At 43.8% G+C, this 27,777-nt stretch overlaps 1 protein-coding gene and 2 non-coding genes across 4 annotated transcripts; all 3 read right to left on the reverse strand.

Annotated features, from left to right (window-relative positions):
- Nucleotides 1–10,309: 10,309 nt before the first annotated feature.
- rpl12 (ribosomal protein L12) lies at nt 10,310–13,959 on the reverse strand. Of its 2 annotated transcripts, none has more exons than XM_086290300.1 (6): nt 13,799–13,959; nt 11,807–11,880; nt 11,278–11,376; nt 11,023–11,104; nt 10,852–10,938; nt 10,310–10,473 (listed from the first exon to the last, which is right to left on the reverse strand). In XM_086290300.1, exons 1-6 carry the CDS (start codon nt 13,833–13,835, stop codon nt 10,355–10,357), a joined length of 498 nt encoding a protein of 165 aa, XP_086146426.1. In that variant the 5' UTR covers nt 13,836–13,959; the 3' UTR covers nt 10,310–10,354. The 2 variants fall into 2 exon arrangements, with proteins under 2 accessions (XP_086146426.1, XP_086146504.1); XM_086290378.1 differs by having other exon boundaries at nt 13,689–13,829.
- LOC147338466 (small nucleolar RNA SNORA65) lies at nt 10,649–10,777 on the reverse strand. Its single transcript, XR_015130361.1, has one exon. It is a non-coding gene; the product is annotated as a small nucleolar RNA SNORA65 (small nucleolar RNA).
- On the reverse strand, nt 11,639–11,766 carry LOC147338467 (small nucleolar RNA SNORA65). Its single transcript, XR_015130359.1, has one exon. It is a non-coding gene; the product is annotated as a small nucleolar RNA SNORA65 (small nucleolar RNA).
- Nucleotides 13,960–27,777: the final 13,818 nt, after the last annotated feature.

Genomic DNA, 27,777 nt, shown 5'->3' on the forward strand with positions numbered 1-27,777 from the left:
TCAGGGCTTCACCTGTCAGTCACCTGTCAGTCACAGAGGCCACACCCACTAATAATCCAAATTTTAATCCAGGTTAATTATAAAAACCACGTGAGCTATCTTCTCCCTGTACAGGTGCTATGAAGCAGGTAATTATCTACACAGGCCAATGAGTTTGGATATCAGTCTGTAAACATGTTTATTTTGTGGGGACTGACTCACTGCTGCCTCTGCTGGCCGTCAGAGGAACTGCGGGTCTTGGCTTCTTTTTATTGGTCCTGAAGAATGACGCAAAAGTGCGCAGGAACCTTGACACAACAAGGCGCTTGATGTGTCTGTTACAGCAAACGCTGGTGTAACAGTCACACCAGCAGCAGAAGACTTATAGCGATCTGCCGATACTGCAATCACAAAACTGAATCGAGTGTTTTGCAGAATAAAGCAGAGTGTATATTTGGGGATTCTGAGCTGCAGAATAATGCGACGCATTATGAGCTGACTTTTCTGGCTATTTGGGGAAAAAAGATATCAACAGTGCTGCAAGAGGATTGTGTTTCTGTGGGTGACCTGAAAACAAACGCTTCCCTTCCCTTTCATCAGATCCTGCTACATACACGGAAAAGAAAAAGAAACACAAATGTGGTGGGAATTGATAATATTCACTGTTGGCTTTAAGGTGTTTAATGAGATTAGGTGGCATTAATCGCTGAGCCGGCACCTCACTCATCACCCTAATTTAGGAAGATGGGAGGTTTGAAAGGATGAACCTTCTGCTCAAACAGATATAGTTTGGCTGCAGGGCTTTGACTTTAAGCTCGTCATGCTGGAACAGCGGGGCCTTGGCGAGTGGCACACACTCTTTCAGGACCTTAATCCACATTACAGTTGGCTGCCGCTCTCCTTCTGCTCTGTGATCAGACTGCATGACAGACAGAAACACAGAGACGGGGTAAGCCTTCCTTCCTCCATATGTTTGACTGTCTGTTAGGTGGCAGGAAGACAAGCACGTAGCGAGTTAGCTAGGTTTACAGAGGCTCCCAAATATTCACGGCTTTCTTTAGAAGTTTAGATACAGATACTTTACATGTACCTGGAACAAAACAGAGGTGCTTTTAACAGCTTTGCCTTTTTAACTGGTGAGGAATTTCAAGTCACATTATATTATCAACATTTGTATTTTTTTATGTTTTAAAAAAAGCAAATAAGAGCTCATAATAAATGCAAAGCACTGTTATTCTTTTTCACGAATAGGAAAGCTAAAAGCTGATTTCCCTCAAGCACTTTAAAACTCTGTCCATGCCAAGCTTAGTCCAGTTTTATTCATTCAGAGCCAAATCATAATCAGATCTTCTCAGATCTTTTACTACTAAGGTCAAGACCTGATATCAAGCCATCGATTCCCTGTTGAACAGCACTTGTCGACAGTGGGGAAGAAAAAGACAATCAGACCAACCATAGAGGAGATCAGCTGAGCTTTAAGAAGGAAATATGAAGCAATCCAAACTGCAGCGTGAGAGTGAAGTGCTCTACTGGGGTCATTGAGATACGATTGGGCCTGATTATTCAAGTTTAGTTCAGTTCTGGCATCGCTCTGAGGCAGGATGTCTCTGATTGTAGTGATCCTGTGCATATGAAAGAGGGCAGTGCTAAACATTTGTTTAATGTGTGCGTTGCAGTACAGGTCCCAGCACAGAGCCCTGCAGAACGCCATCCGTCACTTTGTGTTTGCGGATGAATCCGATTCTGAGCTCGAGCGTGCCATTACCGCCATCGACGGCGGGCGTTACTCCCTGCTCACGCCGCTGGCGACTCGAGCTGCACGACTGCAGATCATTTAGGTGAATTTCTGATGATCTGATGATCACACCATTACAAAGAGAACATGACTCAGTGCATTGCTGCTTCCTAAATGTGCAAGTGGACAGCTCTGAAGACAAGATAATTATTTTAATACATCATCGTTAAGAGTCATTAATGAGAGCTGAGATTGTTTTTAAAAGACTGTCTTCACGCAATTTAATCAACTATTATCTGATGTGTGTGTGGCGAGACCAGGTTGGGATAAAAAGTAAATACTCTTCAGTTTTAAAGAACGACAACGCCACCCTGGGAATTTCACCCAGAGAATACTGGAAATGACACTAAATCACCAAAAAGGCACTTAGGTTCGCTATACTCAATCCAGAGACGAGGTTCAATAATAAACAAATTGACAATTTATTGGTAATTATTTAAAACACCGAATAAAAACATAATCATAAATATTCAAATACAAATATGCTTAAAAAGGTATTCAGAGCTGAGGCTTACCAGTGGAGGGGCAGGGATGCCACACACAACTAAAGAAAGAAAACACACCAAAACACAAGTGCAACACACTATCACACACTCACACTAATAAACTAGACAAGGCAGGTGTGTACACTCAAGGGATCCCACCACCAAGGCACCCTAGTCTCCTCCACGTCGGCACTCCGCATCTGAATAAAAGAAACAAAGAAAATGTTAATATATTACAACAAACTAATGTGTAGCACCGGGGGATAACCCAACTGCAGGACCACACTGGTGATCCACAGCTAGAAAAAGGGCCTCCCACCAGTGGTGTAACAGAGAATCCAAACTACAAATCAAAAAGCAATAAAACAACATACAATCTGAATAAAACTCTAAAATCTGGAGCAAACGGAATCGCCGTACTGCTCCAACTTGCCGTCCACACGACGATAAGTTAACAGTCAATCAATATGCACGCCAGCTGACTCCGATAACCGGCATGCATATGGCCGTTGTCCACGCCGACGTCCACTGTAAAAGCTGACAGCAGCAGGGAAAGAATTCTCACAACGGGAACAGACGATAAAAGCACAGCAAGGCAAAACAGCAGCACTTCAGTTCGTGTAGCTTGGCGCAAAACTAAGGCCCACACTTCCTGCGAAACATAATAAATAATTACTATAAAAGAACAATAGAAGGCAGAGAGCGTAACAAAAGTTGATTACGTACCAAGTAAGCCGGGTCACAGAACGTAAGCAGAATAGCTCAGAGGAGGCTTCTATAGCTACGACCAGCCGCGATGGGGGCTTCAGAAGAATAACCCGCAAATGATCTCCACCACACCGAGGGGAAGTCAGGTGACCAAAAAGGAGATCACAGGCAAGCGACGCAGAGACACTCAAATGGCCACTATTTATACCAGCGCCCCCTAATGGGCCAGGCTGAAAGTGGGTTGGACCGAAGGATAACATTCATCCTGCCACATGTGAAACATATGAAGCAGAAGGAAAAAGAAGCGGAAATGACACTGCTGAGCTCTTCATCTGTGATATGAGTGTGTGATTATACAGGTTCTCACTGTCTTCCTTCTCTCACCCCAACCAATCACAGCGGATGGCCCCGCCCCTCCCTGAGCCTGGTTCTGCCGGAGGTTTCTTCCTGTTAAAAGGGAGTTTTTCCTTCCCACTGTCGCCAAAGTGCTGCTCATAGGGTCATATGATTGTTGGGTTTTTCTCTGTATGTGTTATTGTAGGGTCGACCTTACAATATAAAGCACCTTGAGGCGACTGTTGTTGTGATTTGGCTGTATAAATAAAATTGAATTGTAACGCGCCCGTGAGACTGACGCACTTTATCTCAGCAGCGTCTTATGTTGATCTTTTATGTTCCACCTGTTAGATCACAAAATAAGAAACACAGCCACGTGTTTTCTGCGGTGGAGATGAATCAATGAGCCACAATGTAAAGAGATCAAACGTGGGCACCTCAGACCTCCTCCTCCTCCCTGAGTTCTGTCGTTCGCTCAGAAGGCGGTGGAAAGATGAGAGAGTTCACGGCGAGTTCATCCACGCTCGCCTCCGACTCCCTCGGCTCTCTTTCATGTCTCCACGGCGAGGCGGCTGCAGTAAATGCAGTCTGTTTGAATATGTCGGGATCTTCTGTCTGCATAACGAGCTTTTTATGCTGACTTCTCTTAAATAAATATTCAGTTACATTTCAGTCAGAGTGGATTTCAACCCATCCTTCCAGCTCTTATCCAGCTCTTGACAGCTCAGTGTTTTTTAACTTTGCTATTAAATGCAAATTTTTTATAAGATTCATTTAAAGTGACGTGCTTGTGTAGAGAATGTTTACATGGGATGTATGTGCATGTAAGAAACAGGCACAGGGCTGAGTGTGAGCCACCAGAAGCTCTCTGCTGCCCCTCGGTGGTGCAGTGATGGAAAAGCACGCATCATATTCTTCACTTCTGTAGAAGCACAGATGGCTCTGTTTGCTGCTGCCTGCATTCCACATGAATGAGAAAAGAGTAGAAAGTACAGATTTATTTATTTTTTTAGCAAAGTAAGCACAGTCAAGTAAAGTACAGGTACCTGGATATTCTGCTGAAGTAATGAAGTATTTGTACTTCTCACCTCTGAGGAAATGTGAATAAGATTTTTTTCTGTTGCTTGGGCAGAAGAAGAGTCAGCACTTTGCAAACACTGGCTCAAAAGGCAGGAACAGGTAAAGCTCTCAGGTGAAGCTCGCCGCCCAAACAGAGCTGACCCGGACGCTGCCAACAAACGCAGTCGGTGAGAGCTACTAATGAATTTACTGTTCCACCTTTGCAACCAGGAAAATTTTTACTGAGATTAAAAATCATTTTGAAATGAATGAAGTGCTGAATCAGAACGGCAGCGATTCACAGACTCTGTGCTTTTCACACTCACTGGCCAACATCCTGTGACTGACAAGACTGATAAGCATACCTGCCCAACCCCCATAATTTACTAAATAAGCTTCACGTTCAGCTAAAAAAAAAGGCTTGAAACACACGATTGAAACGATAAACTCATCTGAAACAAGTTTGCTGAGCCCACGGAGCAAAGTAACAGGAGTCGCCCCCTGCTGGCCATAAAAAAGAAATGCGTTTTAAAGCAGCTCATTCAAGGCTTCCCTTCCAGATCCTGAAGCTTCAGGGTTAGGAGGATGGATCTGGTGCTCTCCTCTACCGCGTATCAAAGGAAAGTGACCATAATCTCAAAGCTGACGCGTGATTTGTGAGTACAGTTCAGGCACGAAGCTGGATGCAGAACAAACGGAGCAAATCTCTTCTTCTTTTCACGTCTCCTTCAAAGAACCGTGATACAAGCTGATGGTTCATCCAATCGCCTGCCAGGACTTTCTCTAAAGTGCCCGCCCTCACATAAACACTCACATGGTTCAGGCAGCGACTTCTAAGCTGCTCGATAAACAGGTATGCTTCCTGTTTTAGATGTTTTTTCCAGTGAGTTTTAGGGACTTTAGGGCATCTTCCATTATTATTTGGGGCATGAAGCGCGCAGGCTCCTGATGACGTCATCATTTGTGCTTTTATCTTATTTTATCTCCATCCACTCTTCATTTGCTGACCTGAGGCCAGCGTCTCTACTCTGGTTAATAGGAAGCAGAACAGGTTACCTTAACTGTGGATCTGGTCATCAGGTTACTTCCCAAACCATTGGCTGACATGGCCACGCCCACCTCTTTATACAGTCTTTGAAAGATAATGTGTGTAAATTAAAGTTTGTGTTTGCTCCTTTAAAACCTGCACCGTGTCCCATATAATATCTCCCTGAGTGTGTGTTTGCAGGAACAGAGTGGATAATTGCCGTGTTTTGACTCTTAAAGTGTTGCATTCACTGTGTTTTGATATATTTGTGACAGCAGCAAAAACAGACCATCCTTCCGCACAGACGCGTCACAGTTATTAGGCAGCCTGGAAGCTCTCGGCGCTGTCACAGCGGCTGGGACTGCAGAGCCGAGTCTAGACTGACTTGTACTTTCCTGCTGTTCTGTCTTCACTGTGTTTGGTTAAATCTTTTACAACCAATTTATCTTCATTTGAGCCGGCCTGCAGCACAGGCCGCTGCCTCGGGCTCAGCCAATGGCGTGTCCAGCGGGGTGGCCTGGGGGGGCACAGGCCACCCCCCCAACCAGACTGGCCACCCCAGGTGCCACCCCAAAGGCAAAACAATAAAATTCAATCAAATATCAAATGTCCGATTATGTTTTCACGGTGACGCTCAGATATCCGAGTGTAAGTGAATGCAGCATCCTTCTGCGCTATGCGCATCACGTTAGCAAAGGTAGGAGAGCCAAGCACGAAAGACGCACTGCAGGAAACAATTTTTCGGTGAAAGAAAATGAGGACAGAATAAATGTCCCGGTAAGTAATATTAAGTTTGTTGAGTTTAGTAAACTTCGGTGAAATTAGAATACCAAGGAAAAAATAACACTTAAAGAATTATTGCAGCCGTGGAATATTTCAGACAGTATGCTACTGAGGGCAGCTAACATAAGAGTTATGAGTTATAAGATGTAATCTAAGTCGTAACATTGCTGTATGGAGCTGCAGATTTGGTTGCAGGTTAACATAGCTGGACTGGCCATCGGGCTTATTTGACTTATTTTTTATTTTTTTTGTAACGGCATGAACAATGAGAGGTGGTGGATTGGCCAGATGCAGGTCGATGTGTAGAAATAACTCCGTTGTTTGGTGGTGGCTATGGCGGGGCTTCCACAGAGGCAGCAGGTGGATGAGGGAAGGGGAGGCAGGAGGAGAGCCCCGAGGCAGCCGCCAGTCCGAGTGTCAGGTGAACTGAACTTCAGGTAAGAAGTTATGACCTGCAGTCTATCTGGGTCAGATATAAACCAAGTTTAGGTGGAGTTTATTTTCATGTTGCTGACTTTTTACCCTCAGTTACAATAACTCATACTGCGTTCTAGCCAGCTTGATGGAGTTTTTAGGTGGGTGGGTGCTATGATGTTACTGATAGTGAACTTTATTTTATTCATAAGGTTAGTAGAGTTGCCAACGGCTCCTTAAAAAAATGGAATGGTCCCTCATTCAGAGAAAATATTATGCGTTTCGTATTGAGCTGAGAAGAGACGCAGTTTGTCCCGAACTTCAGCTAGAATGGAAAAAGACACAAAGCTGGATTTATTCTGTCGTTATGCGGCACAGCTGCCTCTTCTCTCATTCTCTCCCCCTCCCTCTCCTGTTGCTACTTCAATCATGAAACTGATCAATGATCAGCTGATCGTCTCTCTTGTTTGTTTATCGCCCACTTTGCGCCAGAAACAGGAAACCAGCGGATGTCGCGCTAAACAACAGCAGCACGTTTAAGCTGGATCAGCTGTTGTTAGAATGTATTTAATATTAATTTCTAGTATCAGCTGATGTTTGCTGGAGCCACAGCTGTAAAGCTGCTGGTCATGATGTCGGTTTGGATATGTGGTGAGAGGGAAACATGAAACCAGGAGATGTCCTTACTGAACCATCAGAGCTGAACAGGTGATGGAGAAACAGGTTTACCTTTTAGGTGACATGAATGAGTTGAAGTTATGAACTGTTTCTGAGAGACAAATAACACCAGGATCCTTTTTTATGTAGCTGACAGCTGGTAACTGTGCAGGGGCGGGTCTAGCAACGTTTTGCCAGGGGGGCATGTAGGGCATTAACAGAGAAAGGTGGGCACAAAGAAATACTTTTCTTTCTTATTCTCATTTAAAATATCTAGCTTTTATTAAATAATTATCTAAATCTTACAACCAAAGTTTTTATCTGACGTAAAATGTATAGAAATCATACATATACCAAAAAGACTGTACATCACTGTCACCACAGCGTTTGTTTTCATTCAAAGTCTTTATGGCTTTACTACCTGGTGGGTCGGTCTGTAGTCAAAATGCCCGATTTTCTGTCCCAGTCCAGCCCTGCAGGTTATACTGGCAGTGTCACCATGCCAGCTGACTGTATTTCATCATCAGCCAGTGTTGTTCTTTATCAATATTACCAAAGTTTACCATAAGGCAGCATAGAAAGTATTTACTTGCTTTCAGGTTTTATTCAAATGTTAGTCTTTTCAGTTGTTTCTCCACTTTTTTCCTGTTTCAAAATCAAACACCAGTTTGTGAGAAGATTATCTTCTTTTTTTAACAGGCAGAGAAAGTTTTACATTGGCATTGGCTAATTTGTCAATTGTTTGTTACAAATGTTCGTATTTTAATATTCAAAAATGTTTTTGCCCAAAACATATGTGCACTACATGTCAGTAAAAATACTATGCAAATATTCCTTGACTGCTGAGTAAACACTGACAAAGCACTGATTGTATCTCTTGTACTTTATCAACGCAGTATCTAAAAACTTTGCACCGTAGTGGTTAAAATCTCATTCTAATAAGAGTTAAAAGTGCATTTGGTTATTAGGTTTATAGGATTATTGAATTATGGTTAATGGTTGGTAGAATTTTTTTTTTTAAAACATTATCTGCCAATTAAATCTGCCACCCTTCTCCAAATCTGTGCCCCTACCTGGCCCCCCCAACAAAAATTTTCTAGACACGCCACTGGGCTCAGCGTAATTGGACTGCAGTCTTTATAATGAAGCCTTCCCAACAGGAGAGCAGCACACAGACTCGGCTGGAGCTGGGCTTCACTCACTGACGTAAGCGTCTGCCATCACGGCGCTAAACCGACGCAGCGTCGTGACTGTGGCGTGAGCTGAGGTCAGCCGAGTTTGTGTTTTAATAGCCGGTAAACCCACAGAGATGATCAGATCAATTATGCCTACATGGCTCAAGGTTCTCTCATCAATCAGCGGATCTGGATCAAGCAGCAGCCTCTGCAGGTGAAAACTGACAAACGCTGAGCAGCAGGGCTTCAGCAGTTACGTGCACGTCCATCCAGAACTAACAGCACGGCTCAACGCGCCCTATGAGAGGTTGGTGATGCAGTTTTTGCTCCTGTTGCCATCCAAGCGTTTTGTTAGGTAATAAATATATAATCTTAAATGCTTATATGCTGATTATTATTGGTTTATATGAGAGAGGCCCAGACTTTAGTGTAAAACTAGGTTACAGGCTGACCAGAAACTAATTCTATTAGTTAAAGTTTCCAAGGTTTGAAAGTGTTTCTCCTTCTGAATATAAATGTGCGCTGAGCTCAGGTTATATTCATTTACCTAACAGATGTTTATTGAAAAAACAGAAAATATCAGATTTCCAAACTGAGAAATTTGTGTTTGTTTTAAATTGAAGGACAAATGATCAGTGTGAATTTCATAAATGTTTCCAAAACGTTGTCACAGGGGAAAAAATAATCAGGGAGAAAAGGAACCTTCACATCGACTTCCTCCACTTCTGCACAGCACGTGTACACAAACCCCACAGGAAAGAAAAAATATGTATAAAGACAGAAATTGTGTTTTCCACTAGACTTATTTGTCACCCCCAGAAACTTTATATGGAAGACGTAACTTTAACATTTTAACTCCAGCAACTTTTCTACAGTTCACTGATACAGAAGTTATTGTATGAAGTTTGTTTTTACTTTTCCTAGGGTTGTTGCATTAGCCAACTGTTTTTTTTTTTTTTTTAAAACTACCCTGGTGTTGATTTCTCTTATTTTGAAATGCTCCATACTTGATTTTAAACCGACGACACCACACGGGGGCGCCAAATACTCAAATCCTTTTTTGGGTGTTTGCGCTGTTTAGATTTGTCATTTACACTAGAAATGAGACCGAGGCCTTTGTAGGAGCCTTCACAAGCAGTTTCAACGCCTGCATCACTGCAGGACATTTTCTTCCCAACCTCAGAGGTATTTATTCATCGTTAAAGCTTAAAGACACAAGTACTTCCACTCTGATCACAGATACTCACGCTGTGGTATCTGACAGCTGTGGAGGTCAGGGGCTCACCTGCCCACAGCAGCGCAGCATGTTTGATTTGGCACATTTACACCAGTTTAAAGCTAATGTTCATGTGGAGTCACCACATCTGATACTGGACAGACTCTGAAGCACCACATGACAACAGTCAGCTGATCCAACAATTTGCATTTTAATCTGATGCGCACAAACAGGCGGAGTCTGCTGAGCTGCTGTAAATCTGTAACATGCAGTTTTTTTTTCTTCATTAAAAGTACTTCGATGTTCAAACTGAGCCACAGACGCTCAGCGGACAGCCTCACTTATCCAGACAGACATTGACAGCAGTTTAAAGCGGTTTGTTCGTGAAGTCCGTCCTCTGCCGAGTGTTTCTCTGCCACCAACGCTTGCGAGACCACCGGCACTGGCAGGAAGCCCGGAATTACGAGCTTCGCTTTCCAAGCTTTTTGTATTTCGGATACAGAAAAACTCAGTGTTAACGTCACTCGATCAATAAAGGATAAATACTAAAATTTAAACAAATATTCATCTCGATTTTGGCTCCAAGGTGCTGAAAACCCGACGTTCCATCAGAGATGCTGAAACGCTGTCGACATCTTTTATTTAAACTGGGAGAAGGAAAAATGGTCCAAGTCCTTTTGTTTTTTTTAAAACCTTTATTTTTTTGGAACAGTGTCCTGTTCACTCAGATGGGCACTCAACTTTGCCGCTGTTGATGTCATCGATGACATCATGGGGATGGCGGCCATCGATGGTGCATCCCACAGACTGAGCGGTTCCCAGGATCTCCTTGATGGTTCCTGATGAGGAATAAAAATGATCATGAGCCAGAATAGAAACACATGAAAGACTAACAGATATTTAACATCAGGCAGCAGGTTTAGAAACAACACTTGAGGCTCATTTCCCAGAGACGGGTTTTTAACATTGAGCCTGGACGGCGCCAAGAGTCGGCCATCTTTGATTTACTTTAGTTTGTGTTCCAGACTTTTCGGCACAGAGCGGTCCATCGGTTTTTGGGCCGCCCTGTTTCCTAAAGCCGGGTCAATCTGAGCCTCCACTGGATTATACTCAGTCACTGGGATAGACGGGCATAGTGGCGGGAGGCTGAGCAGACGGTCAGGGAGAGGAGCCAATCAACAGCCCTGAAAAACCCAGGTTTCCCTGTGAGGTCTTACCGGAGAGCTCCCGGGCGATGGAGCGAGGCCTCATGACGCGAGCGATGCCCACGATCTCATCGAAGGTCACGCTGCCGCTGTGCTTAACTGGAAGATTAAAAGAGTTTATGGTGAGCAAAAAGCACCTGAGCAAGCCTCGCGCGTTCGGTCCGTGCGTTCAGAGACACTCACTGTTCTTGACCTTCTTCCTGTCACGAGGAGGCTCCTTCAGGGCTTTGATGATCAGAGCCGACGCAGAGGGAACCACCTCGATCTGTTCAACACAAACGGCATCCACTGAAACTTTAAACCCACAGACACACACCAATCACCACAGACACACACCAATCACCACAGACACACACCAATCACCACAGACACACACCAATCACCACAGACACACACACACGAGGCCTGTGTGTCTGCAGGTGGCGCTGGTTAACTCACCGCTGCCTGCCTGTTCTGGATGGTCAGCTTCACAGTGATCCTCAGGCCCTTCCAGTCACCGGTGGCCTTGGCGATGTCGTCACCCACTTTCTTGGGAGACTGGAGTGAGGAGAGAGAGAGGCGCTCTGTAAGTCACTCAGGTACGACAGAGGGGACTTCCTGTCTTAAAACAGTCTGTTGTGGGAGGCGACTGCAAATATTGACAGTTGTGCACACATCTTTAAAGCCGTGATTTCCCTGTCACTGACAGATGTATTTGACCAGCAAAACAAACACTTAAGTGCTGTCACAGTCACGCTGAAACCAATAAAAACCAAACTGAAACGATCAAACATGCTGAGAACAGGAACAGAGTCTCAGTTTGTGTTCCAGACTTTTCGGCACAGAGCGGTCCATCGGTTTTGGGCCGCCCTGTTTCCTAAAGCTGGGTCAATCTGAGCCTCCACTGGATTATACTCAGTCACTGGGACAGACGGGCATAGTGGCGGGAGGCTGCTTTGATCCAAATCACACATTTTCTGATACTCACCAGACCCAGAGGTCCGATTTTGGGGGCCAGGGCTGAGGTGGCGCCGACTTCTCCTCCTGTGCACCTCATGTACACTGAAAGAAATGACAGACTGCATTAAAGCCTTTGCACACAGACAGAAAACTGTCATTTCTGAAGCTTCAGAATAAAACCGCTAACTAAAGCTACATGTTAAGAAACCACCCGCGCTGATCAAATGAAGCCGATCTCAGTTTGTGGAATTCTGCCTGTCCGGAAATGTTAGTTTAATCATTTTGGAGCCGCTCTGTGATCCTTTTGAATCCATGACAGAAAATGGTCTTGGATCTCGGAAGAAGTTGGACTTTCAGCATTGCCAGTCTTTAAAACAACAGTAAATGAGCAGAAGCCCTAAAAGTGCTCATTTTAAAACAACGAGGCACAGACAGAGCACTGAAACCAGGATTTGGCTCAGAAGCTGATATGAATATCAGCTTCTGAGCCAAATGAACGCCAGTGAACTGAAAGAAAAAAGGTCACCACTGTAAATACCGACTTTACGTGGTTTTTTTGGCCAATAAATGCCAAACACTTATGAAGTGACTGATTGTTCTTCTCTGCATCACAGAAATCTCAAACATGACATGGTAGTGACCAAACTGGTGAATTCCTGCAGTTCTGTGCTGACTAAACTCACAGCAGCTGCGCTCGTACTTCAAACATCTCATTTCAGGTGGGCTGAAACCTTTACAGTAGCAACTGATGTGCATTTATTAGTCAGATATCTGCACGACACTAAAGCTTCCTGGTTGTAGGTAACGCAGTAGTGATGGATCACATTTGGCCGTCATAAAGGGTAAGACAGGAACCCACGGGCCAAAATGCACTCCTGCATTCACAGCCCAACTGTAAGCGATGACCTCAACCCAAGTCCTGAGCCAGATGGCTGCATCTGAAGCTGTGAAACAGCTGTTCTCCTAGAGGTTAAGTGATCAGACAACACCTGATGCTTCCCCAAAATTCTCATCTAATGAGTATTAACAGGAGCTGAACCATCTGTACCAACAGCTGACCCTCACACTCCCTCCATTTTCCTTCGCCCACATGTCGCTGGCAAACATAACTAACACTCAACATAAAAAGCCTAGATATAACAATATTTTGAATTACACAACATGTCAACAAATTACACTACTTTCCAAACCTTCACCTGCTTTAGCCAACTTAGTTTTTGCAGATCAGGAATTTGAAAGGAATAAACAGCAGCTGGACCTGTAAGAGTCCCATCATAAGTAACCTCCAACCATAAGTGTCAATTCAGCAGTTCTATCTTTGACATGTTTTAGGATGCTTTTTACCCCACTGAAGCCCTTGGGGTGGGGGCACATTAGGAAAAAAATTAGCTCCATATTGTGCCACGTTGATCAAACTACACTTTCCACTGGAGAAATGTAGTTTTAAGGCTTAAAAGACTACAAGTTTACATGCTAACTCTATTGAGTTTGCACTAATGCTGTAATAGCAGTACATGCTCTCACGTACAAAAGGATTTAACCGCAGCATTGCGTCAAGTGTTTGACGCAATCCCAAAATTAGCATCATAACAATTGTTATAACTACGTCATTATTCATCGCTAAAAGCTGTCCAAACATGGTCTCCATATTGCATTAACACCCTTTAGAAGACTAACGGTTTCCTCATAAATGTACTTCAGCGATTTGTAAGGTAATTAACTGTGGCTAACGTTAGCATTAGATGCTACGTTAGCATTAGCTGCACGTGGGTCAGCACGTTACCCACTACACTACCCTCTACACCTGCCTCCGACCTGACATATTTTACTCAATTGGCATCATTAATTCTACAAACATCAACAAAAGCCTAAACTGAGTTTCTTCGTCGCGTTTCGTGTCCCATCTTTACCATTTTGTGAGCGCCGTGTGCAGGCCGCCAGGCAGGCGGAGGCAGACGGCAGAGAGCGACTCCATCCCGGCTGTGAAAAAGCGTCTGCTTTTATTACATTCAAAACATACCAATTTTAATCTCGTTGGGGTCGAATTTGGGCGGCATTTTGCTGCTGTGGAGGTTGAGCTCAGTTCAGCTTGGTTGGTGAGGGTGTCGGATGAACCCGGCTTCGGGACGACCGATAACTGTTGCACCTTCACCTCTAAAGGGGAGAAAGAGAAAGGAAGACCGGCGGCTGCGGAGGAGTTTATACTTCAGCCAAGTCCCGCGAGAACATGTGTCGCAGTTCGCGTTGAGACGTATGACGAAACGCCATGTGGGCGTGGTTTAAGACTTACTTTAGCCAATAACTAAATTGCTAAAATCATTTCTAAAACTTTAGTGGATTTATTTGAACAATAAATAAATAAATAAAAAGACATCTGAAAAGACGAGCGTACTCCATGAAATTTGAATTAATATAGCTTCAAATAATAAATGCATAAATTACATCAGTGATATATATTATATTTAACTGTATTTTACTAGAAAAAAAATTACATTGGACGTAAATACATTTACACCGGAAGCTCTTTCTGATGTGATCTGCTCCCAGTCTCAGCCTGAGGATCTTTCATAAAGAGAATTTTTGTAAACAGCACAGAGACACAGAAATACACACCGTCTGTTGTATGAAGAAAAATGAAACGCTACTCATGGCAAATTTAAATGCTAATTTACATCATGGAGTTTTTCACAATCAAATAAGGCACACAGTGGCGTGCCAGAAGCACAATACACAGCCAGTTTATCATGCAAATATACACTGTATGTTCATGTTCTTACAATAAAAACGAAGTAAAATGTTGGTATTCAGTTTAATCAGTACTTCATCTAAAACAATAAAGACAAATACAGTAAATGATGACAGAAATCAGATGGGATTTCCTTTAAAAACAAGCAGAGAAATGTTTAAATAACAACAACAACCCAGGTTATTATCCTGTGCAGACCAAACGCACCTTATTTTTACGAATCACACGTTACTCCTCACATCTGGAGTGCGTGACAGGATATAACTTACAATGCTGTGATTGCAGCCATTCCCCACGGTACTCATGGCCATTGATGAATGTCTTTGATCAATGGCCATGAAAATTTGCATATTAACGATCAAGGAACTGATCTCACAGCCCAGTGTTCATTCAGTGGGCTGGTTTCAGTTATTGTGCAAATGTCCTGTTTTTAAAGTTGGAAACCTGCAGTCAGCTGAGACTGAAGACTCACCTGGATGATGACGAAACGTTTCTCCCACTGAAAACGTCCAGATGAACAGAATCAACTTTCTGGGACTTTTCTTTACTTGTCTGGATGACTGAGCATGCATCAAGACAGAAATGGACGTACTTTTCAGAAGCCTGACATTTCTGTTTGAAATATCCTTTATTCATTCACTTTCTGAAATAAGTGACCAAAATATTTAACTCTTTCACAGTATTCTAATTTTTAAGATGTATCTGTAATATATAACCTGCAGATATCTGCTGTGTGGGAGTAAATACTGACAGCTCCTGATTAAATGGGTGGAGGACGTCTCTGAGAAAACCAAATCCACAGACGACAGGAGTTGGTGCTAAACATGCTTTAAAAAAAACAAACTTTAAGTACTTTTTTCTTAAATCCAGTTTCACAGACAGTTACATCTATGTCAGTTTTGAGAGCAGGGCTCCATGATGTAAATTAGCTTATTTGATGATTGGGCCAGTGATGCATGTGCAGCATGGTTGACTATACAGTAATAATACAAAGCTCTGAGGAACAGAAAGAGAAACCATGAGTGCCTTTGATGGAAGCACTACAATGCAGAGTGTCGTGTTTGGCGCTGAGAGTTTAGTCGGTCGTGGGAAGTTATTTTCTGACCTGCTCGTGACCTCGGAAGAGGCCAAAGTGCCGCTCGTGGGCGCTGAGTGGACGAGCATCCTTTGCAGCGGGCTGAAGGGCCTGTGTGCGGCTGCAGCATGAAAGCGTTGTGTCGGTGCTGCAGGTCTCTGCTTCGTCTTCCAGGTTGCTGCCGGCTGTTTCATCACAACACGAGTTGCATGAAAACAGCGTTTTTCCTGTTTGATTCCTGCAGGACTTTTTGACTCAGAGCTGCTCTACAGGAATAGCAACAGAACACAAGAGGGAGTAAGTGGGTGAGAAGCAGAGATCATCACTGCTGGGCTGCTTAATATGCATCATGAAAATCTGTGAGAAGAGTCAGAAATTCACAAGTTGCAAGATAAAAAGAGTGTTTTCAGAAATCCTCGACAGTTATAGCAAATGTCACATTTAAATAATCATTCTGATGTTTTTCAGCTCCACCAGTGCTGCAGAAAGCTGCTGCTCTGAAGCTCAACAACGTTTTTATCCTGCTAAATATTATTTCTATGTCAACTACATGTTTGATAATGAGGATAAATAGGGAGGAAGAGGGTGTCTGAAGATGCATGGCTGCTGAGGCTTTTCTAAAAGCTGAGAATAATTGATCAAAATAAGAATAAAACTTAATATTAGCTGCGTACTTCTTATAAATTATGAATCGTAACTCGGGTCATTTTACAGTAATGTAACACTACACCAGCGTGAAGCTTGAGGGAGTCCAGTTTCAGCTCTGTTTCTATGCTCCTGTTTCTCTGTGTGTTCCTCTCATGTTGTGTGAACATCAGTTTAAACAGACGCAGCTCTCCTTTACATGCACAAAAAGTCGTCACAGACAGAAACAGCAAATGTCAGGCGCAGACTGGGTTTATGGTCCGCAGGAAATGTATGTTAATGTAATGCTGTGTCCTTTGAAGTGATGGAAACACGCCTGTTTGTGTGAGAACACACACACATTTACAGCATGAAGCTGTAAATTTCTGCACAAACAAACTGTGAGCCTTCATGATTGCAACAAATGCTGGCCTTTTGTATAATCACGAGGATGCTCAGTGATATAATATCCTTCCTCCCAGGTGATGGAAGTACACTGAAGTGCACTTCACTCATGCGCATTAAGCAGTTTAGCAAACTTAGCTGAGGCTTCTGGCCTGGACGATATTTCTGGTCATGTTATGAATGTCTGCGTTCAGCAGCTTGCAGGTGACAGTTTTTAATATTTCCACCTCCCTTTGGATTATGCTGTTCTACTTTAAATCTGTTATCAGCGTACCTCTTCCACAGAACGTGACCAGCTTCAGTGACCGGGGACCCAGAGCTCTTATCCCCACAGTGAGCAAGTTTTTTAGGGGCTGGTTGAATCCATCATCTGCATGATCCCTCCTGCAGAACAGAGGCAATGGATGGGAGGGTCACCTATACGAGGACTGAGGATGCTCTTTGTGGACGAGCTCTCTATGTTGGTCAGTAAGTTTCTCAGTGTAAACCAGTGGCATTCCATCAGGACCAGCAAGGCAAGCAGTGTTTGACTTCTCAAATCTAAAAATAAATAAAAACATACCAAAGTAAATCAATCTCTCTGCTCCTCAAACTCAGACAGCACTGTTTTGGAGTCAGCTGTTGTTGCTGAAAGCGCTTCTTGTTTTGCACCCATAGGAAACTGTACCTGTCTCTATTTTAAGGGTGTATCTGTCTCCCATTAACAGTGACTGGAGCTGGGTAGGCACAGAGGCCGGCAGCTTTCCCCGTGCTTGCCATTTTGTAAAAGTCACTGCACACCACTGGTCTGATCTCTGTCTTTTATGACTAGATCACAGAGGTTTGGACTGGGCATCTTCAAGAAGTAAGGTGGACAGCATACATCTTCTTCACTAATAGTCAGAATGGGTGTACCAGTCCCTTTCTGCACTCGATCTGTACCCATGGCTGCATGGCAAACAAGGCCAATAAGGTCACTGCGAAGTTTGCAGATTGCACAGCACTCGTGGGAGAGACTGATTTCACAGGGAAGATGTGACTACCCTGGAAAAATCGCGTAAAACAGGTTTGAATGTTGGCAAGACAAAAGCGATTATAGTAGACCACAGGAAAGGGGGAGGGGTCACTCCTCTGCCAGTGATCATAAATAACTCAGTTGTGGAAAAAGGTGGATAGCTTTAGTCCACCTACACAAATACTTGACTCGAGCTACTCATACATTCAGCTGCTGTTGTTAAAAGGCAAACTAATTCTACTATGGCCTCAGGTTAAAAGAGCTTTGGTCTGATAACTCAGGTCCTCAGAGACTTTTACCAAAGAGAGACTGATTTGTGGATTCAGCACTTGTTAGGGTAACTGCACCGGTAAAGATGAAAATGGTGCACGCAGCTCAACAATGGATGCAAGCTGCCCCTAAAACAAGATTGATCCAAACACTGATGCTTTCAGGAATAGAAGGTAAGAGATGCAGGGCCAACAAACTACACACTGACAAACTAGTGCATGTAACCTCGGTGCATTCCTCTCTAGGTCACATGATGTCATTAAAATGCCCCTAAAGGCTCCAACAGCACAAACACAGTCCAGAGGTCCAGTTCAGCGACACGACAGCTGAGGTGAAGCCTCAGACAGGAAGCAGATACCTGTGTCACCATCCACCTATCAGTCAAAGCAGACCACGCCCATAATAATATAAACTATAATCCAGGTGAGGCATAAAAACATTTTCCCTCCATACAGGTGTTATAAAGGAGGAAGTTACCTATAGAGTCCAAACAGTGTGTGTATGAGGCTGTGAACACGTTTGTATTAGCTGCGAAGTTTTAACATGGGAGTCTATGAGGACCGACTCACTGCTGCCTCTGCTGGACGTTAGAGAAACTGCAGGTTTTGATAAAACCCAATCCTAGACTGCCAAGTTTTTCCATGTCAGTTCAAACCATAAATGTTGCACTAGTCATAATATTTTAGATTTACTGGATGAATCCATTTGGTCTTCGGAGGCTTTCTCTGTATTATGCAGAACGTGTACTGTGTCTAGTTCATTGGCTAATTTTTAGATCGGCTTTCCTGGTCATCAGGAAGTGATCTTTTGTGTGACTATATAAAAATATTATTTACGCTTCACTGTTATTATTGTTATTACTGAGATAAGCCCTGGAGACATATTTATGCTTTCTGTTTTATTATGTACTTGAGCCAAAGAGATTAGATGTAAGCAACATGAGGTGAGGCAGGTGGGCTGTTTTAACTTTTAGATTTTTAAACATGCCAAATCTGTGGACTTAATTATGGCCAAACATATTTAAAAAGTGAAGAACTGGAGGTCACTGCTGTGAGCAGTTAGTGTGATGGGTCAGAGGAGTGAACTACTGTACTCTCAACTATTGGAAGTCACCAACAAAAGAAGGAAAGTGTGATTTTGGACACAGCAATTAAAACCCTATAAGACTTTAATCACGACTTTATTGTGCACCGAATGAAGTGGAGAGGAAAGTTCTTACAAACCCGGTCAGTGTGAAACAAGGTCAGACGTGCTCCTGTGGTGAACGAGCTCGTGAACTGAAACGATCGAGGAGCCAAAACACAATTTCTTCTCCTCGTTTGAGCTCAGTTAAAAGAGACGGGCTGTGTGCTCTGGCCCGATTCCCTCGACTGTAGCCGTCCTCCAAAAAAATCAATGGAGGAAATTATAAAGCAGAGAAAATTAGACTGAAGACGAGAGGAACAGAGGGAGAGAGACTGATTGGCAAACACGGGGAAAAGGTCGAGTAGGAGACGGAGGAGAGGAAATCAGATCATTCTCCCCGAGTTTAACAAATGAGCTGTCCAACGGTGTGTGTGCTTGTACGTCTGTCTTTGTGAGGACTGTCAGGATGGAAAGCAGGGACATTATGCTGGGTCATTTCTTTTAGGGAGGAACTTTACAGAGCTGTTTGAGATTCAGGTCAGAATCAGGTTCAGGTGAGAGGTAGGACAACCCAGATACAAGTCTTTTTCTTTTTTTCCCGCCTGTCCCGTTTGGCTCTTTTGTCATCAGAATTATTGTCTAAAGGCAAAGAAAGGTGCCCAAAGGATTTACTTTACCAAATGGACCATCCCAGCCTTGCCTTAACGGTCCATTTGATTCACCTTTGCTTTTATTGTTTACTTTATTTTCACTTGCTAAACACGGGACAGACTTGACTGGGGAAAGAAAGAGGGAAAGAAAAAGAGCGGGGAAGAGGGACGGGGATAAAGGGCAAAAAACAAAAAACAACAAAACAAACACACAAAAAATACAAATATCACCTGGATCACCTGTTGAGAAAGAAAAAAGAGAAAACAAGCAAAAAGAGAGCAATATAATAAACAACATCATCACGATGATCTATGTGAATCTAACAGTAAATATTAAACATTATTGTGCAGCACGTACGATCGACAGCACACAGTGTGCTTTGAGGTAGGAGCCAAAAAGGGTGTAGTTTGTGTGTGTGAGCACCCGTGTGTACACCTGTGAGCATGAGTATTTAAAAGGTTCCTTCATGTAATGATCTGCTAGAGGGTGTGGGGGGGCCACAGCCCCGTCCTCCAGGGCATGAAGCAGGTATGGAGGAGATCAAAACTCCAGACATCCAGAGGCCCCCAGAACACAAGAGACCATGGAAGACCAACAGAGGGGCAGCCGCGCCACTGTCCCAGAAAGAGCTGAGGAGAGTCCCAGATGAGGGCTCACTCAGCAGCCGCGGAGCAGAAGCCAGGGGGGGTTGCAGTGACGCGCCCGTGAGCTCCGCCGGCAGTCAGCTGTGCCTGAGTGACCGAGCCCCAGGCCCAGAGACCAGGGCAAGGGGGCCCAGGCCCATCCGGACCGGGGCCCAGTTCAGCAGCGCCGCCCGACCCCACTGCAGAGAAAACTGCACCCACCACATCATCCACTCATCTCCCAGACTACACAGAACAATAGACACCCAGGCTGAGTTCTTCCTCCACTTCTCCTATATCTCCTGGAGAGAGGAGACCTCCTGCAAAGCTGTAACAGCCTCCCCACCAGTTGATGAGCCCCCCAGGTGGCTCGATGCACTGGCGGCACCTTGCGCCAAGGCTAAGCCCCCATACACCCACCTGCCTACAACCCAGGCAACACACCAACCAGGACCCAAGCCCCCAAGGCGGAGCACCCCCAGAACTCCATGCTCGCCCCGGACCCACCCAGAGGCAGCCAGGCTACCAGGTCAGTAACCAACATCCGTCAGCACAGACCCTCCCCTAGCCCCGCTGCATGCAGCCACGAGGAAACCGTCACCTAAGAGCCAACAGAGCCCTTAATAGGCCGTGACCGCTACCCCGGGTTGAGCCCTCCAAGGAAGATGCTCCTGGGGAATCCCCCGACGCCCCAAGCCTGTCCCTACCACCACACCAATCACAACAGCCAAGGTGGGACCAAACTATGACCCCCCACCCCCACTATGATGGAGCTGATCAAAGGAGCCCAGAGCGATTGATCTGATGTGGTGTCAGAGGCTGTATCAAGACTAATGTAATCTAATAGATCATTTCTATATTGGTTAGAATTAAGATTATTTTTATTTTTCCAGTTCATGAGGACAGTTTTCTTGGCAACTCAGGTAAAAGTTAACTTTAAGAAACAAAGAGTGGCCAAACGACATGGTAACACTACAACATCCACATCGTGAAACAGGGAATTTATTTTTTATAAGCACCTTTAAATCAAAGCTCTTCTGTTCATCTCCTCTGATTTCAGCACCATATTTTGTTATTTTAGCACTACACCAGCTTTGCATGATTAACAGCTAAAAATAATCCTTCTGTATCTTAATCTGGGCTTCGGTGCTCCTCAGTTCATCCTCTGTGCGAAACGTCCTCCTTTAGAGCTCTCTCCCTCCACACAACTTTCTTCTAATTAACTTCCCCTCATATACATAAAGTTTGGACAGCAGGTAGGCGGGGCATCTGTGCTGATATGTTACCATAGCACAACAGTGTTGTAATGCAGCTGATCTAAGATGCCTCCTGCATTTCACCAGGACATCCGAGGTGTTTTTGGAGATAAAAGTAATGGGGAAACGCTCGAGCTGACAGAGGTCCTACACAGTTAGGAAGGCTGCAAGGCTGGAGAACCACATGCTGTAATTTGCAGGTTTATGAGGCAGGAGAAACTGGTTTATGTTTGCTGGGACCTCTCTGTTCCACTTCCTGTTTAATTTCACGTCACTTGCTGTAAATGTGTCAGGGCACAGATGCAAAAGGATCCCTTAACGCTGCTTTAACAAAACGGCACGTCCACGAGAAGAGAAACCGTAACACTGAGCCTTTAGAGCACATCCACAGTTTGAACATGAGAAACAGCAGAACAGCAGAGTAACTCTCGATTATTAGGATTTGATTTTTATCAGAACACAAACAGCGAAGGAGAAAATACAACGAACGTTATAAACCAAACGGAGTCATTTAAAAGTGATGTGTGTTAGTCAGCGACGTCAGTGCTGTGCATGTGGATGTGTGGGCGGGCTGAGGTGGAGGTGCTGTGGAGTGGAAACCAAACAAAGCAAAAGATAGTGATGCTGTCAGAGATGGAGAGAAAAGAGCGAACCTGAAGCTTTTATACGGGTCGAGCACCGGGCCCCTGCAGGTCCAGCTCAAAGACAGGTAGACACACACACACACACACACACACACACACACACACACACACACACACACACACACACAGCTGTGGGAGGCAACGCAATGTGTGCTTCCCATCGACCTGTTTACAGTGTGAACACAGTGCATTAATGGAAAACGGCGCTACATTTCAGCACGTTACCAGCTGCACACGCAGCCACGTGAATCCGACAGAGCTGCTCGGGTTTGTGGGTAACAGCACGTCATCTCTTGTGGACAAACAGTGAGAGGCAACAAATCCCCCACCACATTTTTATTAGAAGCTTTCATTAAAAGTGCGGTCACATATTTGAGAACCTGCACGCCATGCAGCACCATGCGAACAGAAACTGCTGTCTGGAACGCTAAAGAAAAGAAGCATGAAGACGGATTTAGAGAAACGTCTCCCACTGAGATGTGACCTTTTTAAAAAATATATTTTTCATTTTGGAAAATTGTTCGTTGGAATAAATATAATAACATCACAACGTTAAACAGAGCTCTCTGCAGTGGTTTTGGGGCCTAGCTAAGTTTAGCCTGGTTGGCCCAGCTCAGAGGTAACTGAGGCAATACTGGCTTATGTAATATATGTGGAGTGGTCCTTTAAATGTGAGGCAGCACAGCAGCTCAGTGGTTATCACTGCTGCAGGAGAGTGCTCCAACCATCAAACCACCGGGCAACAAAGAAAAGCATGTTTCATTAAAAAAATCATTAAATAAAGTTATTTTGATTGTTTGATGATGTCGTGTGATGGACTGCCCAGGGCGTTTCCTGCCTCCTGCCCTGTGTCAGCTGGGATAGGCTGATATAACAGAAGAGTCTGATGACGGCCACCACCTCCCAGCCTTCACAAAGAGCTGAACCAGTGAACCAAACGAGCTCACAGAGACCCTCGCTGCTGATCTTTGTGGCTGTTTGTGTTGACAGAAATCTAACTTTAATTTGTCTTCTTTAAAATAATTTTCGGATTGTAATTGTGTTTTTCTCCTTCTGCGAGGTTGGTTGTGTTTAAATAGAGATCTTTAATTGTCTTTATACTGACAAATGAACCGACGGTGAGTGAAAACGTTTGAAGAGCAAAACCAGAGCACACACTGACTGGGTTCAGAAGGTTAATCTCCAGAGTTTCACTTCCGATTAAATAACAGTTAAAAAAAACAAATCAAACGAGATGAGCGTTGACGTCTGTGAACCCTGAGCTCCCACAACACAACGACACTCGAAATGATCCGTTCGTCACACTCAGCCCGACAAATCTTTCTATTGGCTCATTTATCCCTTTTTTAAAATATAATTTTTTTTCTTTATATAGTTTTTATATCACTGACGGCACGTTAAAGTAACCTAATACATCATGTAGAGTTTTACTTTAACTACAGGTTAGATGGTTCGTGTAACGGTTGCAGGCGTTAACTGCAATAATCAATAAAAATTCAATGCAATCAGAAAACCTGAATCAACCCTGATCTATCTGATGCTGACTAATCACTGCCCCCTGAGGTTTTGTGAAGCATGGAGAGAGACAAGAACAACCACCACAAACATCGTGTGACTGTCTAAAGACTCATTCACTTCAGTTTTTCTTTGATTAAATATACAATTATTGCATTTAGTTTTTTTTAAATCTGCTTGAGATTCACCCTCTTCTTCACTTCTCTTCTCTATATGTGAATACTAAATGATTTTACATTAACACAGTTATTTCTGCTCCGAAGCCTCGCGTTGATTCTTTTGGCTCTCATGTAGTTTTTGTCTCAACGCAGCCATGAATGAAATCACACTGGGTTTTATCACTGCACATAGAACTACAAGGTGAAAAACCTTCTGTGATAAATAACTCTTCAACCTAGTGACTGAGCGCTCAAGTGAAAAAATGCTATACAAGAACCTCCCCTACCTCGGATGCGGCCAACGCTCCCTGAGCCTGGACCTACCAGAGGTTTTATCGTAGGGATGGGAATCAATAGGAATTTAGCAATTTTGATTCCATTATCAATATCACTTATTGATTTGATTCCTTACAGATTTCTCTCATCGAGTCACCACCATCACTGTCATGGTCCTGGGTCATGTGACCCAGTATTCTGAGTTCTTGGTGTTTTTGTTATTCCTTTCAGTCTAGTTTCATTTCAGTTTATCTGGTTACATTCTGTCATGTCTGGGTTACAGTTTTAATTCATGATTTATCAAGCTCCCATTTGTCTCATCCCTGTGTGAAGTTTTCTGTGTTTATCTGTCATGTTTCATGTCCACGTTTTCTTTGTTTGTCTAGTTCGAGTCATGTCTGGGTCTCGTTATGTTTCCCGTTTTATTTTGAAGGATCCTTGTGTTTTTTGTTTATTGTATTTAGCTTCACGGCCCCTGTCCTGTCATTATGTTAATTGTTGTCAGCTGTTTTCCCCGTGTGATTCTGCTTCCCCTGATGATTTGTTATGTGTACTTAATCCGTGTGTTTCTGCTCAGTCGTTGTCAGATCCTCTGTTAACCTCACCACAGTTTTCATAGGTTTACTCCATTGTTTCTCTGTTTCTAGTTTACTCAGTGTTCATAGTTTTTCATACTTTTTCACTGAGTGTCACAGCCTTTTTATTAACAGTGTTCATAGCCTCCTTAGTTTCCCTAGTTCCTTGTTTTTCTTCTGCAATCAGCCAATAAAGGCTCGCTTTATTTTTGAAACTATTTTTGTCTCCACCATGTCTGCATCTGGGTCTACCTCTTTCCTCACACCGGCGCACCCCGCCGTGACAATCACGAAACAGCATCACTTGGCATCTGTGCAGAACAGTTGCATGCTGCACCCTCAAATGTTTGTGTATGTTGGAGGTGTTTCTGTTATTTTGCTAATTACTACATATGTAGATGTAATAAATATTACATGTATTAATTTTCTTAAAAATAACGCACTAGCTTGGTTAATTACTCCCAGGACAAAGTAATTCATTATGTTACTCTTTACATTACTTTCATGTTACTGTAAAATAGCTGAAACTCACTGACACATAATCACAATGTAACAACATAAACTGAGGCTGCAGCCACACTCCAACTCAAATCCGTATCCTAATGAGCACACGTACAATCTTCGTCTTAGTATTTAGGTATGAACACAAAACTGAAAGCACGTAACAAAGATGGAAACCAGCACAAACAGCGTTTAAAGTGGTCGCCATGGTGATTCTACTGTAGAAACATGAACAGGTAGAAACGCGGCTGCAGCCTGTCTGCTCATCAGTTTGTTACCTGTTGAAGTTCAGGGTCAGTGTTTGTGGGTCGGGGTCAGCAGTGCTTGTTCATAGGGGCTCAACTGATTGTTGGGTTTTCTCTGAATTATTGTAGGTCTTTACTTTGTGATTTGGTCCTATTTGATTGATTGATTGATTTTCCATTTGCACTCACTGTTTCGTATACTTCTACATGATATAATGCTCGTTCAAGGCACATACTGGTATATGCACATTAACAATGAGGAGTAATACAAACACAACATGCATAGAGGATTCCCCGATCTTTAGCATGAATGAGTTGAGCTCCTCCCAGCATTGGTTTGAAATCCCTGCTGTTACTCCAGTTTCCACTTTTCTTTATTCGATTCCTTCTGTTATTATAAAGATTTTTTGATGCTTGTGATTATAGTGAGATGGAAAATGTGGATAAAGAGGACAGTCAGCTGGGAGTCAAACTGGGGGGCTCTGTATCGGAGGTCTCGTCCTAACTCAGCCATGAGATGTCCCAGTTCCCTCATTTTTTTGTCTGTGGAGGAATGGGTGGTCTCTTCATCACCAGCGGTCACTTGACTGGAGCTACAGTGGCAATCTTGGCCTCTGACGGTGGGTGAAGTCGACGGGGGGTTGTAAGTGGCTGTGCTGCTCTGCGTGTGTGACATGAAGTGATTGACAATGATTGGTTGGTTTCATCTGAAGCAGCCCATGTTCTGAGTGATTGCAGCAACAGGCGGACTCAGAGACCTGAATTTTGCCACAGAGGACTGGACCTGCACGACTACCACCAGCATTTCACATGAGGTCACGTATATGACTTTACATATAACACACTCAGTTTGTCATATATGGTTATCCTGCTTCATCATAAGCTTTGGACATTTTCCATTGTTCTAAAAAAAAGGAAAAGAAAAGAAAGAAAGCGTGGGAATGTACTGCGACTAAAATAACACGAAGACCTTTCTCCTACAAACATCCCCAGAGCTGCTGGTCATGCCTGTGTGTTTATGACATGTCGACAGTTCCTGCTGCTCAGGTAGAAAACAGGACGTCACTGCCGGTTCATCACACCAGCAGCAGCACGCTTATGAAGGGATGGGAGCTCCAGGTGGAAAGGATTAATGTTGGGGTCAAAGTTGAATCTGACTCAGTTCGGGGGGGTTAAAATAATGAGCAAGGCTCAAATGCACCAACAGAAAGCGTGTGGGCAGTTACCAAAGATGACAGGAAGTACAGGTGTTTATATACCTGCTGTGTTCATACACGAACATGACAGACAGTTAACCTCTTACTGTGACACACACACACGATTACCCACGTTCCTTAGCAGCAGAACATCCTGTGACTGCACTGACGAATTCGTCATGTCTGTGAACATGTGATCTGATAATCATGTTCATGGTAATACAGGTGGTTAAAAAAATATAAGAAATATATAAAAATCAAAGGAACACTTTAAATCCAGCATCGAGTCAGTGGAACTTCTTGGACATGGATCTGCTCAGTTAGGCTGTTAGTCAGGACCAGCTGCTTTGGTGGTAATGAAAGCAACAACAGGTGTGTGAGCGGGGCAACAATGAGACCACCCCCAAGCAGGGATGATCTCACAGGTGACTGTTTTCACTAGTTTTGCATTTGTCCAGGGTCAGTGTCCCTACTGGTAGCACAAGGTGATACCTGGACCCTACAGAGGCGGCACTCGGGCTCGACACTGACTAGTGGACCCTGTGCTCACTGCCCAGCACCGTGGAGCCTGATTGGCATTTGCCAAAGAATACCAGAATCAGCACTGGTAGCCTGAGCTTTCCAGAGACGAGAGCAGGTGTTAGAGTTTGTATTGTTGATTGTCATTTATGCTTAGAAATATTTAACCATAGATGCTTAGAGGTGTATAATCAATTGTGTAGTGATAAGTTGTGTGATCTTTAACAGGCTACAGAGGCTTGGTGTGCATTCCACACTAGAATGCACACCTACATCCTGGGAGCACGGGAAGAGGTCGCATCTTGTTTTAATTGTTTTATGGTAGGATTAACGTAGCTACGTCTGTTCTAGTCTAAGTGCTTTTCTGTTTAGATGAACTGCTGGACTTCCTCACCGGGGGGGGTCTAGTCTACCCTCTTCCTGACCAAGGATGTTTGACCCTTTGATCAGCAACACACACACACACACACACACACACACACACACACACACACACACAGGCAAGGTACTCTTTGTTTGTATGTAGACGTCGTATGTTAATGAACCTATGCATATTCATGTAACCTCAATAAAAGGGCAGTGTTACGGGAGGACGGACGAG

Source organism: Aulonocara sp. 'chitande type north' Nkhata Bay, linkage group LG1 (genome assembly GCF_057382095.1).
Source record: "Aulonocara sp. 'chitande type north' Nkhata Bay isolate Kocher_YH1m ecotype deep benthic linkage group LG1, A_spYH_male_GT1.1, whole genome shotgun sequence".
NCBI lineage: Eukaryota > Metazoa > Chordata > Actinopteri > Cichliformes > Cichlidae > Aulonocara > Aulonocara sp. 'chitande type north' Nkhata Bay.

What these genes read in the sequence shown, in the direction of transcription:
- rpl12 (XM_086290300.1), bottom strand. Translation starts at nt 13,835, where the DNA reads ATGCCGCCCAAATTCGACCCCAACGAGATTAAAATTG. An exon ending in CCCCAACGAGATTAAAATTG is followed by an intron (nt 11,881 to 13,798) that starts GTATGTTTTGAA and finishes CATTTCTTTCAG; the next exon opens with TGTACATGAGGTGCACAGGA. An exon ending in TCCAGAACAGGCAGGCAGCG is followed by an intron (nt 11,105 to 11,277) that starts GTGAGTTAACCA and finishes TGTGTTGAACAG; the next exon opens with ATCGAGGTGGTTCCCTCTGC.